The 13,817-nt window shown below is 34.7% G+C and overlaps 1 protein-coding gene and 1 pseudogene across 10 annotated transcripts in view; one reads left to right on the forward strand and one right to left on the reverse strand.

The window, feature by feature from the left end:
* The window catches only part of HERC4 (HECT and RLD domain containing E3 ubiquitin protein ligase 4), a 130,679-nt gene extending 118,642 nt beyond the window's left edge, over positions 1 to 12,037 (forward strand). For 8 of the 9 annotated variants that reach the window (XM_082424651.1, XM_082424650.1, XM_082424652.1 and 5 more), the window contains 4 exons: positions 1,882 to 1,964; positions 5,387 to 5,570; positions 10,382 to 10,484; positions 11,370 to 12,037. In XM_082424651.1, coding sequence (XP_082280777.1) covers positions 1,882 to 1,964; positions 5,387 to 5,570; positions 10,382 to 10,484; positions 11,370 to 11,578 — 579 coding nt within the window. In that variant the 3' untranslated portion in view covers positions 11,579 to 12,037. The other variant, XM_082424658.1, reaches the window with a different exon arrangement.
* Positions 1 to 13,817, reverse strand: part of LOC309642895 (large ribosomal subunit protein eL21 pseudogene) — a 528,492-nt pseudogene that overhangs the window by 71,009 nt on the left and 443,666 nt on the right. The window lies entirely within an intron of this gene.

The following is a 13,817-nucleotide window of genomic DNA, read 5'->3' on the forward strand; positions in this document are numbered from 1 at the left end:
AATGAAATTGAAAATCTTGTAAAAGATGCAGAACTTAATTCTCTGAGAGGGGTGTTCAGTAAATCATCCAGTTACATGCAAGGCCATTGACAAATGACAATCTGGCAGAAGTAGACTAGTTGACAACTAAAGAAGAGAAAATCAGCAAGGATTATAAGTCACTTCAGAAGTAACAATATCAGTATTATAAATTAGACTCTTGGGAAAATGGTAAAACCTTCAATTTTTCTTTTTTTATGTCTTTTCTTTTCAAAAACTTTGTGTGTCCCCCATCCCCTAAACAGTTCTCTTTATGTTTTTATGGTCAAAGCTGACAAAAGATACCATATTCCGCTATCACACAACTTACCAAAAATATTATGTGCCCCCTCAAAAAAGTTTATCCATTCTTTGATCATTTTAAGAATTGGCACATAGTTTAGTTATAAGAAAATTTGATAGATTTAGGGGAAATAAGTTAATTTATTTTAGTAATGTTTAATTGTTTTCAAGAAAAAAAATCCTCCTTGCACTTCTGTTTACTATGAAATTTTAGTTCTTTTCAGTTGATTCACTTATAACCATGTCAGTTATCATTGAATCTTTACTGATCATCTCAATTGACTGAAACATTGGGTTCCAAGCAATTTAATTTCTGATTTATCAATCACCAAGTTTGTGAATGCTTAGTATATTTAAGAACTGTGGTAATTGAAACATTCCTTCCTATTACCATTTCTTTCCTAGACGTTCAGTGGCTCTTTATTACTTGTAGAATAATAGCTTTATAATGGACTTCAAAGACCTTTGTAATCTGGCTTTCTTTCTAACTTTCATTGTATCCTTCCATTCATACTACATTTTGTCATGTCTCACAATATTCTTTTATATACCTTACCATCCCTGTTTTTTAGGGGCATACTTTTTTTTGATATTTGCTCTCATATCTATTCTTCTGTTCAATCTCTGTCCTCAGTCAGAAATTTCCACCCTCTCCTAATCTTTCAGAGCCCTACTTACCCTTCTAGGTGCTTTTCAAATGACATTTCTTCCTCAAGGTTTTTAATACTTCCTCTAGTTAGAAGTAAGTTTTCTTTCTTCTGTGGTCTGATAGTATTTTGTTCATGTCTCTATTATAGCATTTATTTTATTATAATGAGTTGTTTACATATCACATTTCTCCTCTTTTATTAGATAGTAAACCCCAGAGCAGGGATTTATTCATCTCTTATCATCCCACTCCCACCATAGTGTTTTATAGACAGCAGATACTAAAAAAAATGTTTTAAAAGAAGAGGATAATATTCAAAAAAAAAGGGAATAGGAAGAGGAAAGATTGAAAGGTGGGAATGGTAACATTTATAGGAAAATGAGCACACTAGTAAGGGAAATAAAAAGTTTCAAAATAACCGGCTCTTTATAGACCAAATTAATGGCAAACTGGAAAAACAACCTGTAATTAAGAATGCAGCAAGGAAGAATTCAAGAGTACCAGCTATCATGTGGGAAGAATGCATAGCTAGTCTAAACTGAATGCATTCTGACTTGGAGTCTTTCACTTGTCAGTGGAAAACATCCTTTCTAATATTTTACTCCTATAGTGACCCTTCTGAAGTTTTACACACGATAAATACTCAGTTTCCTGTTTTTAACAAACCAAACACCTTGTTAATTTGTAATTAGTTAGTCAAGGTAGGATTTCAAACTGCCAGAGAAGAGGAAGATTTCTAGTTGTGGCTTTATGCAGAATTCACAAATAAGCTTATGGTAGCAGAATTTTACCGCAAATTTATTACTTCTTATATTTAATGAGAGAAAGGTAGATTATAATAATAGGTTATTAAAATAATCTAATAAGTTTTGAGTCTGACATTGACTTTCTTTAAAAATTTAAATTAATAGATCACAGTTGAAAACTTTGGTGCAACAGAAGTGAAAGAACTGGTTCTAAATGGTGCAGACACAGCTGTTAACAAACAAAATCGGTAAGTGAATTATAAGCAGCATCAGTGGTAGTAAAAAGATTCAGTAGGCATTTTCTTCTGTATTTAGAAATATGTCACAACTTTAAGTTTTTACTCAGATAAAACTTATTTTGAATGGTAAGGACGTAATTAATCTTCCTTTTGCTCCTTTTAAGACATTAATAAAGGGATTAAAAGATCATTAACAACAAGAACAAAGAGAAGGGAGAGGAGACAACAGCAAACACATTTTTGGAAGCTAGAAACCAGTGGTGCCTGACTTGAGCCAGCCAGAAAAAGCTGCAACATAAGATGGACTGGGAGCCAGGAAGGCAGACAGTTCATGTTGCAGAACAAAGGCTCAGGCATTGAGAATAAAAAACAGGTTAAAATGTATATGTATGTGGAGTTTAAGGGGAAGCTGGAAAGAGAAAGATTGGCTGTTAAAAGAAGCAGTTAGAAACCCATTTCCCTTAGTACACAAGTAGCTGGCAACTTCCCCTCTCCAGCATAGGCAGATTGGAAATTTACATTCTGGGGAGATTGAACTAAAGGCACTTTGGATTTGAGGGCAGTTAGGCACAGCCAGGGACAAAGGGCTGAAATGAAAACAGGGAGATTAAGTGACAGTCTACAGCTCCCTCCTCCTTGACACTCTATATTGGAGGATTCTTCTCTGGGAAAACTGCCTAACTTTTAAATGTAAATGAATAACCAAAGATCAGTAGACATTTAAGAAAAGACCAAAACAGTGAAAAAGAATGCCAAGGAAACACAGTGTAGGATGAAAAACAAAACTTCAATGAAAATTGAAGTCAGTATCCTCAAGATGGTAAGAGTAGCATCCATAAGGATACTATGAAAAACTGAAAAAAATTCACTGAAGGAAATGGAATGAATGAAATTTGTCAAAGAAATGGTACGAAAAAAAATTCCCAGAACTGAATGACATGCCTTTTAAGATGGAAAGCATGGGAACTGAAAAAACATATGCCAAGGGAAAAATACATGAAATTTCAAAACCCAAAGAAAAAGGGACCCTAAAACCTTTCAGAAAAAAAAAGCAGACCATACACAAAGAATTAAGAATCAAAATAACATCAGACTTCTAAAGAATGACACTGAAGCTAGGAGATCAAAATTCTGGGAAAAAATTATTTTTAACATAGAATTCTATATTGAAACTATCAAGTATGTGGTGTATAAAAACATTTTTATACATGCAGAGTCTCAGAGAATTTACTTCCAACGCATTTTTCTTAGGAAGTTACTGGAGGATGTGTCCTATCAAAACAAGGAATTGAACCAAGAACGAGGAAGACAGGGGATCCAAAAAAAAAAAAATAGGAGAGACAAAGAGGAACAGCAGTGTGTACATGATTTAGAAAGAGCAATCAATCTGCGGTAGATCAAGAAGATTGGAGGGCTCCAGGAGGAATGTCTTCAGGAGAAAAATGCAACCTAATATATTTGAATGAATCTAGAGGAGATTGACATTTCTGTTGAAGTTGGAGATGAGGTAGCAACCTAAGGGAAACAAAAGTTCTTTTTAAGAAAAGTAATCATAGAATATGCCCTAGCTGAATATTTATAATCATAAAAATGTTAACAATAAATATTGAACCAATATTCAGTATTCACTTCATCAGATAATATTTATAATTGTAAATCAAGGAATGACAATGGAACTGTGTTGTTGAAGTTTGAAAGTAAATATCAGAAGGAATAGCAAAAATAGTTAACAAATAGTTTTCTTCAAATTGCCAGGGACTTGATCCAAATGATTATAATCCTGATTCTACTACTTAGAAGCTGTATAACTAAGTTTAGGTAAATTAGTTTATGTCTCCATGCCTCATAGTCTCTTTTCCCGTAAAATGGGATGGTAAATTATACATACTTCATGGGGTTATTTTGAGGATTAAATGAGGCGATAATTTTAAAATGCTTAGAATAGTACCTAGCACATGTATGTGCTCAGTAAATGTTGGCTGTTGGGATTATTACTGTTTGACATTTTAAACTGTATATACTTCTACTTTGATAAAAAATAAAGCTGTTTTAAAAATAATGTGAAAAAAATTTAGGTCTTTCTACTTACCCTTTAAAAAAAATCTTGGTTTTGAAAAACTTTGACTATGATTTAGAAAGATTGTTTTTTTCATCTTTTAAAGTTTCTATTGTTGGACTAATTCTTTAAGTTTCTAACAAATATTGTTTCCCATAGATTATTTAGTTTAGAAGTAATTTAAAGAATTTTGATCTTTGCACTGCCAGTCCTAGTTACATAATGAAAGTGTTGAAGGCAAAAATGTTAGCACATAAAACAATTTAACCTTTTGTACTTACGAGACTTAACTAGTATAAATTTGACTTTCTAATTAGATTAATTATAAAATTATGCATTACAAACTTATCTGTTTCTTCTCATCAGAACCTTATGCTGATAAGCATATGCTATTATTAATTTTTCCTTAGGGCCCCCCAGTTTTATAATGTCCTCCTTTAACCTTTTTTTTTTCCCCTCTTTGTAAATTCAGTTTGGTATTATTTTAAACTTTGCTAAAATGATTATCTGTAGATGACTAAATTTACCAGTATTCCCATTTATAGAATCATCCTTTTTAATTTGGAAAACAAGAGTATGAAATATCGAAATCCTCTAGTACCCATTCTCATTATTGGTTTGACCAGATAGCTCATAAAGTATTTGTTATCTAACAGAACAAATTGAATAAAATTGTAGTTCTAATTATGGGTAAAGGGGTTTCCTTATTTCATCAAAGTTTCCTTTTGTATCGTAACAGGAAGAAAAGCATCAAAAGTGTTCATGTGTATGTGTGTGTTTATATGTATGTGCACATACATTTGAAAAGAAACTGCACTTGTAATCTTTAATGATTATCCTTAAAGAATACTTAGTGTCCCTCTTGGGTTTTTAGTTTTTTAAATAAATTGTGTTATCAGATTCCTTGAAACCCAAGGAAAAACAGACTGTAGTCTGTCAAATAGTCTGAATCCCAAAGCTCTCATTTTTTTTTTGTCACCTAGTATTTTTAAGACGTTATTCTTTTTAGGGATGTATGTGGAATGGGACATATAAATTCTGAATAATTTGTGAATAATTTAAAAATATTTTTGATAGCCATTTGTATCATCATTCTCCCCATTAGGAAATGAAATCTTTCACTTAGAAATAGCCTAAGAATGGCTGTAAATGAGAGATTGTACATGCCTCATAGATATACCAGATTTTTGTATAGAAAGAATAATAGACTTCTTCATAAAGACGTTGTCCCTTTGAACCTTACTCATACTTTCTCAGTTTTATACATAAGTAGCAAAAAGTACAGCTGCATTCAAAGTTTTAATAAGACTTCAATATGTATTGTCTATAAAAAATGACTTTTATATTCTGTGCATGTGTGCTTTTTCATTTCTAGGCAGGAGTTTGTTGATGCTTATGTGGATTACATATTCAATAAATCAGTGGCTTCCTTATTTGATGCTTTTCATGCGGGCTTTCATAAGGTCTGTGGAGGAAAAGTCCTTCAGCTCTTCCAGCCGAATGAACTACAAGCAATGGTTATTGGAAATACAAATTATGACTGGAAGCAACTGGAAAAGGTAGGGGAAAACAAATCTATGATATTGTTTAAATGGAAAGGCAAAAGGAAAACATGGCTTGTTGATGGAAATCTTGCTCTTTCATTTATTATTTTCCATTTTACACTATTTAGTACTATCGTTTTTATAGGAAAACACTGTACCCTTCTTACTCCACAATGAATGAATTTTAATTGTATGAATTAGATAGCATTTTTGTATCTCTGGTATTGGTGGTATTCATATAGAAAAATGTTATCTATGACAGAGGCTGAATAGAAGCCCCAGCTAAAACTGAATGGGTTTTCATTCTGCCTCAATCCTAGGAAAACCATTATGAAAAACACTCACAGTGATTAAGATCTTTGTTTCCTTTTTTTCTGATTAGTCTCAATGTTAAATTTTTTATCAGAGAATAAATAATACTCATGATCTTCATTACTGATGCCTTAACCAATACAGGAAACTTTAGGGAGAAGATTGGGAATTTTTAAACAACTTTTTTTCTTTTCCTTCTTTTCTATACAAGTAATTCTCAGATATTTCTTCAGATAAACATTTAGTAAAAAGTGCTAGGTTAGATCAACTTTAAGAAAGATGTATGCAGGGTTGATCTGTACATTTTTCCATCTTTGTAATCTAGCAACCTCTGATACAGCTTTTGCATTAGTAGTTCTATACTGTATACCTATTAAGTTAGCTAACATAAAAAAATATGTTACTAAGTCTAACAAGGATACAAAGCATTGGGAACTTTCATACATTGCTGTTGAGAATACAAATGATACAGCCACTTTGGAAACAGTTTGACATTTTCTCATAAAATTAAACATATATTTGTTACATTCTCTAGCAGTTCCATTCCTAGATATTATGTTCACACAAAAATCTGTAAACAAGGGAGGAAAGAGGCATTATTGTTTAATGGGTACAGAGTTTCAATTTTGCAAGATGAAAAGCTTCTGGAGATGGAAAGTGGTGATGGTTGCATGTAATGCCAGTGTATTTAATGCTACCAAACTGTACACTTTAAAAAGGTTACGATGATCAGCTTCAGGTTATGTGTATTTTACTACAAGTTATTTTTTAAATTATGTTTTTAAAAATCTACAAGTCAAAAACTGGAAACAACGCAGATGTCCTTCAGTGGGTGAATGGATAAACCAACTGTGCTGCATCCGTACAGTAGAACACTGCTGTGTGTTAAACGGAAGGCACTATTGACACATGCAACGCCTGAGATGACTCTCAGGGTCCTTATGCTGAGTGAAAGCAGTCAGTCTCAGAGAATTACATACCATATGATTCCACTTATATGACATTCTTGAAAAGCCAAAACTATGGTGAACAGGGGCTAGGGATGGAGAGAGTGTGACTGCAGAGGGGTAACACAAGAGAGTTCTTTGGGGTGATGGAATTGTTCAGTATCCTGATTGTGGTGGTGGTTTATCTATACATGTGTTTAAAACTCATGGAACTATACACACATCAGAAAAAGTCAATTTTACTGTGCAATAATTTAGGGAATAAAAATTTTAAATTAAAAAAAAATTAGGACTTCTGGTTAGACATATTGGAATAAACACATTTTTCTCTGCTCCCTCCCAAAATCTCACTAGAATGACAATAAAGGAATAAAAATAGGAATAACCACCCCCCCCCAAAAAAAATACAGTGAGCAAAAGAGAAAAAATAGCTTTGGAAGATAGAAAGTAGGTGGATGGGGACTTCCCTGGTGGTCCAATGGTAAAGAATCTGCCTTCCAATGCAGGGGAAGTGCGTTTGATCCCTGGTCAGGGAACTAAGATCCCACATGCCGCGGTGCAACTAAGCCCGCCCGCCACAACTACTGAGCTCACGCGCCTCAACAAGAGAGCCTGCACGCCGCAAACTACAGAGCCCACACGCTCTGGAGCCCCCGTGCCACAACTAGAGAGAGAAAACCTGCACGCCACAACTAGAGAGAGACCCGAAGAGACAGTGCACCATAACGAGAAGATCCCGCATGCCTCAACAAAGATCCCGTGTGCTGCAGCTAAGACCCGATGCAGCCAAAAAAAATAAGGAAAATAAATAAATAAAATCAATATTTTTAAAAAGAGAGAGAGAGAATAGGTGGGTGAGTTGAGTGACTTAGAACAAAGAAAATTGAATTTGAAGCCTCCAGAGGGACAGGGTTGTCAAGAGGCAACCCGTGTCACACTGTAGAATCTCTGAAATGCTCAGGAATTGGCACATCATGCTACTGTAATGGCAGGGATGCAGGGCAGGGCTAAAAGCAATAGGATTACTTCAGAGCTAATTTAAGGAATTATTAGACCTCTCACATCCCCTTTCCTACCCAGCAAAATACAACTCTGGAGAGAGGCTTTAGAATCTGGGAAAACAGGTAGAACTGAAGCTGGCACTCAGAAAGCTGGTAGCCAGGCTTAAATCCTCTAGGAAGGAGATTGAAGATTTCTTTTTGGGGGTAAATTGATCTGCTGAAGAGAAGAAAGCTGTATTGACTTCAAGGATACCCCAGTGGAAATGGACCCCACCTCCAGTCACTCTACAATGAAAACAATGTAATGACCTCTCATCACACTTTAGATCCTACACAGTTTATCCTTCTTGCCTCATCTTCTTTCATTCCTCCTCTCACTCTGCTTCATCCTTATTGGCTTCTTTGCTGAGCCTAGAACCCTCCAGTCTTGTGGCCTTTCTGTTTCCTGTGTCTGGAATTCTCTTCACCTTGGTAATTCCAAATGTTTCTTGCTCTCACTTCCTTTATGTCTTTATATCTTTTCAGAGACCTTCACTGGGTAACTTACTAAAAATTGCACATGTGCACATATACATCCCTATCTCCCTTCTGTGCTTTTTTCTTCTTTGAATCTGACTAAATAAAATTTTACTTAATTGTCTTTACTGTCTGCTGCTCCTTAGCCCCCACTACAAATGTTAAGCACCATAAAGGCAGGATTTTTTTCTCTTTGTTCACTGCTGTATTCCCAGAGCCTTAGAAGGGTACTCAGCAAGTAGTTAAAACCTTGCCTGAAGATATAACTGATACAAGTGTTCATTCAGTAAGACAGGACATTTTTTTAGTATATTTTAGGGTACTTAGTATACTTAGTTTTTTCCACTGTGTACCTGATTCATTATAATTTCATTGATTATGATTTGTGACTTTAAATGCTCTTCTTCATCAGGACTGTGTACACATTTCCCCAGAACCATCTTGAGGTTAAAAAAAAAAAAAAAAAGGAAAATAGAAAAAACTAGGCATCCTCCTTTCATTTCCCCACTAACATGCTCACAGACTAATTCAAACAAGTTAATACATCAGCTGATTTCTAAAATTCAAACCATTTTCTCCAAACCTTTATAAATTAATAGCAAATATGTTGTGGATTTCTCAAGAGTTCAGTGATTGAGATAATCATGGCTACAAAAAGAGCCCCAAATTCAAGAAGGCCACAAGCAAATATTCATTGAGCCCCTACTGGATGCCTGATACTATGCAACAGATTAGGAAGAGAGCAGTAAATAAGAGTGAGACATGGTCTTTGTCCTCTATTAAGGAAGCTGGACATTAAATAATTGAACTGTGATGAATATAAAGGAAGAGAGTTTAGTGAATGGTATATAAGGAGAAGCCTGACCTAGGGTACAGAAACTGGGAGAACCTCTCATAGATGGTACTGTTCACCAGGTAAGTAAGAACTTTGTTCACCAAAGTTTCCCCATGGCCCCAAATTTTGACTAAAGCTCATTATATATGTGCTGAATGAGTCAGTGAATGAATTAGGTGACATTTAATCTGAACCCTAAAGGATAAATAGAAATGAGCCTGATGAACAAGGAAAGGAGGGGTGTGTGTTACAGGGGAAGTATGTTAGCTGTTCTGTTGCAAATTACCCCAAAACATAGTGGCTGAAAGATGACAGGGACATTTATTATCTCACATAGTTTCTGAGGGTCTGGAATTCAGAGGTGGTTTAGTCCAGTGATTTTAGCTCAGACGTCTCTCATGTGGTTGCAGTCATAATACTGACTGTTGCTGTTAGTCATCTGAGATTTAAGGATAGAATTTCCCTTCCAAGATGGCTCACTCCCATGGCTGCTGACCAAAGGCCTCAGAATCTCACCATGAGGACCTCTCCGTGGGGCTGTTTGAATGTCCTCATGAAATGGCAGCTGGCTCCCCCTCAGAGTGAGTGATCAAAAAGAAGCTAAAGCCACAGAAGTTTTTGTCATCTAGCCTCAGAAGTCATGTATTCTCATATCTACAGTATCCTAATGATCAGAGGTCATGTCTGTTCGGTGTGGGCGGGGACTACACAAGGGTGTGAACAGCAGGAGGCAGAGATCTTGGAGGGCCGTCTTGGGAACCACCACAGAAAATTACTAGTGTTGCTCTTAGAGCCATTTATTTTTTAAAGAGAAGATAGAATAATACAAAATAATTAGTATGACTTCTGTTCATCAATATCGGGAAAGAAAATTTTATAATTATTACAGATACTTAATTCCATGTTGAACTTTAATAATCCATTAATATTTTAGTAATTCTGGTTTATCCTTTAAATATTAACTTTGGAAGATGATATTACAATCCTATCATGTTCTTTGAATTGGTAGGGGGGAGACATTTCTGCTGATTCATAGGTATTTTCTTCCCTTTCCCCTGGAGCTAATAGTTGCAAAATGCCTAAGAAGTAGTAAGTAATTAACTGAATCACATGAGTTTCAAACACCTGGACAATGTTAGCTTTATGTGCTAAGGAAGCCAGTTTGTCAGATTCAAGATATCCCTTAATATTAATAAAAGGTTGTGTTGTTTTTAGAATACAGAATACAAAGGAGAATATTGGGCAGAACATCCTACAATAAAAATGTTTTGGGAAGTATTTCACGAATTACCATTGGAAAAGAAAAAACAATTTTTGTGTAAGTATTTCTAATTTTGTGTTTTATGAGAATGGAATCTAATAAACTTATTCTCACAGGAGAGTAATTGATTCACTTTAGTGGATAAGGTTTTTTCCTTATTATTCCAAGGTCCCGTTTTTAATTTTTTTAAATCTACATTATTACATGCATTTTCATATTTTAAAAGCTAACTGCATTTAGCTTCCAAAATAGAATTGGTTCTTTCAGATGAAAGAAAACAATTTATAACACTGATTTACAGTAAACTAGGGATGTAATTCCTTTTAGAATTTCTAGAAAGGTCTCTGCAGTATAGCTCTTTTCTGTGTTCAGTCTTCATTTTCTTTTTCTCTTTGCTTCTGCATGAAAACTTTGGGAATTGGTGTAGAAAATAGAACTCTTCTATTCCAGGACTTCTCTTATTTATAGGCTAATCTGTGTCTGTTTTGCATATCATAGGATGACAGGTCATTCTTCAGTGATTTGAGTTTTGGCTGCCAATTATAAATTTCTGTTTAAAAATGACAGAAACAAGACAAGCAGAACAAGGGATCATAATCAAAACTGCATTTTGTTTATAAACTAGTTCTAAATGGCTATTCTTTTCAAAAAGAAGGTCTCTCAGAATGTTTCAGGGACAATAGTAATTCATGTATAAAACATTTATTAAGCATCTCCTGTGTGCTAATATTAAGATTACACTTTTAAAGAAAAAATATTATTTGGATGTGTCTCAAAATCATGCTTCCACAAATTCTGGAGATCGGCTTCCAGTAGAAGTAACATTTCCATTAGAGCAAATGTTACTGTAAAGCTTTGCTGTAGTGATTGTCTTAATAACTTGATACTCCATATTGTTGTTTTGATAAAAGTAGTTGGCTCAATGGTTTTTTTTCTTGGCAGTATTTTTGACAGGTAGTGATCGCATTCCTATTCTTGGTATGAAGAGTCTAATACTAGTCATCCAGTCAACAGGAGGTGGTGAGGAATATCTCCCAGTTTCCCATACCTGTTTTAATCTTCTGGATCTTCCAAAATATACGGACAAAGAAACTCTACGCTCTAAACTGATCCAAGCTATTGATCACAATGAAGGCTTCAGTTTAATATAACTTTGGAGTTATAACTATTCAGTTTACTGCAAAAGCATTAAACTAATTATTAGTGTGTTTTTGTGTGGTGATGAATTCAGCAAGGTGACAGAGGTACTATTATAATTCTTACTTGCAAAATGTTCAATGCAATGAGTATTCATGAAAGCCAAAAAATATTAAAGGAAATGAACAAACTGTGTTAATATTAAACTTACTGTACAGAACCATGGATTTTTTTTTTTGCCATCTTCCAATAAACATACAAGTATTGTGAATACATGGAAGTTTTACTAACATGAATTTTAAGAGTTTGCATATTTCACAAATGATCTGGTGTGTGAGTGCATGAAAATGTTGCTTAATTTTTCTTCAATCATGGCTGAAAAACCTTTAACTTTGGCCTGCAATAGTCATTTGATTATTTTTTCATTTTGTAAATACTGTTAAGTTTTGTAATAAAATAGTTATGTTCTGATACCAGTACAGTTTCTATGGTTGTAATTGAACTGAGCTGACTTTTAAGGGTTAAAAATTATTATTTAAACCTTATTCTGAGAATCTATGAAAGCAAAAAATTAGTATGGTGAAAATAGTCTTTGCTTTTTTGCTAGAATACATGTCCTTGTGCAAATCTAAATTACAAATAGAGTTCTCTAAATAACTTATAGTTCTTTCATTTTGTGACTCTTGAGATACTATTGATAAATGGGAGGTTATCAGAAAGCTTAATATTTAGTAATGGAAGAACTTTGTCCTACAGTTGCCAGAATACAGTCACTGACTACTATGAGAACCAGTCACTGGGTTATAGCTTTTAAAACTATTGATGCTGCAGGTTGGTATTTAAACAGAATTTTCAGTGCTTTAGAACTATTTACTTGAATTTTAAGAAACATCTTAACAGTTTTATGGTGCTGATGCTTAGTTATCTCCTGTCATTAAATTGTAACACTGAGTGATGCAACACATGTGACTTTCTGCTATAATGCAAATATTTATTTTTTAAATTTATTTTTTAAATGCCATGAAAACTGTTTAAATAATAAAGATTCATTGGTTTAATATTTAAACTTTCATTGGTTCTCACATAAGATTCCAAATTCTTCAAAAAGAGTAATGTCTCAGGGAAGGTCTCTTAAAATTTTGGATTGATAGTTCCCATTCCCACACAAATTCATCTATTTTATAGAGGTCCCCAAGTCTCTTATCTGTAATTCTAAAATCCAGAACAACTCTGAAAAAAAATTGTGTATATAATTTTACAGCAAAACCTGATCTGAACTGTTGAGGCTATTTATGGTATTAAATGGGACTAAATGGGACTATTTGTACGTTTTACTGTGGCAATGTTTAATGTGTTTGATTACTTTCTGTGTTTGATCTAGGTGCTGCTTCAGACCTCTATGGGTTGCTACATTATGTGTGCTTTAAAAAATTCTTTAACATTCATAATTCCAAAATGCAAATGAGCCCAAGGGTTTTGGAGAAGAGATTGTGGATCTGTACTTTTATTAACTTCACTTATTTATTTATATTTTGGCTGTGTTGGATCTTTGTTGCTGCGTGCAGTCTTTCTCTGCGGCGAGTGGGGGCTACTCTTCGTCGCGGTGCACGGGCTTCTCACTGCGGTGGCTTCTCTTGTTGTGGAGCACAGGCTCTAGGTGTCCGGGCTCCAGTAGTTGCAGCATGGGGCTCAGTAGTTGTGGCTCGCGGGCTCCAGAGCACAGGCTCAGTAGTTGTGGCGCACGGGCTTAGTTGCTCCACAGCGTGTGGGATCTTCCCAGACCAGGGACTGAACCCGTGTTTCCTGCATTGGCAGGCAGATTCTTAACCACTGTACCATCAGGGAAGTCCCATGGACCTGTACTTTTCAGTAGTTTAACTTAACAAACTTAGGTGTACCATAGGTGTCTTTCTATAGATACAAGCCCTAATAATTTTCCTTAAAGTACATTTTTCCCAATGAAAATTCTTCCATGTATCTGATACTATAGTTTCCCTGCACATGCATTTCTTGAGAATATTGATTATTCACATCGAAAACATGTTATGCATAGATGCTTTTTTTTTTTAGTAATCTGTTTGCTATGAAGCTCATCTGTGAAATAGCAGCCACTTTGGATTAATACAGGTGGAGTTTGTTTAACAAATATTTTAACAAGGGCCTGACATCTTATCTGGGAACACAACAGGACAAGGCATAATTTGGGTAAGTCTGATATTTTCCTGTTTCTGTTGCTGCAGACCTACAGTAGAA

This window comes from Balaenoptera physalus, assembly GCF_965194825.1.
Source record: "Balaenoptera physalus genome assembly, chromosome: 14".
NCBI lineage: Eukaryota > Metazoa > Chordata > Mammalia > Artiodactyla > Balaenopteridae > Balaenoptera > Balaenoptera physalus.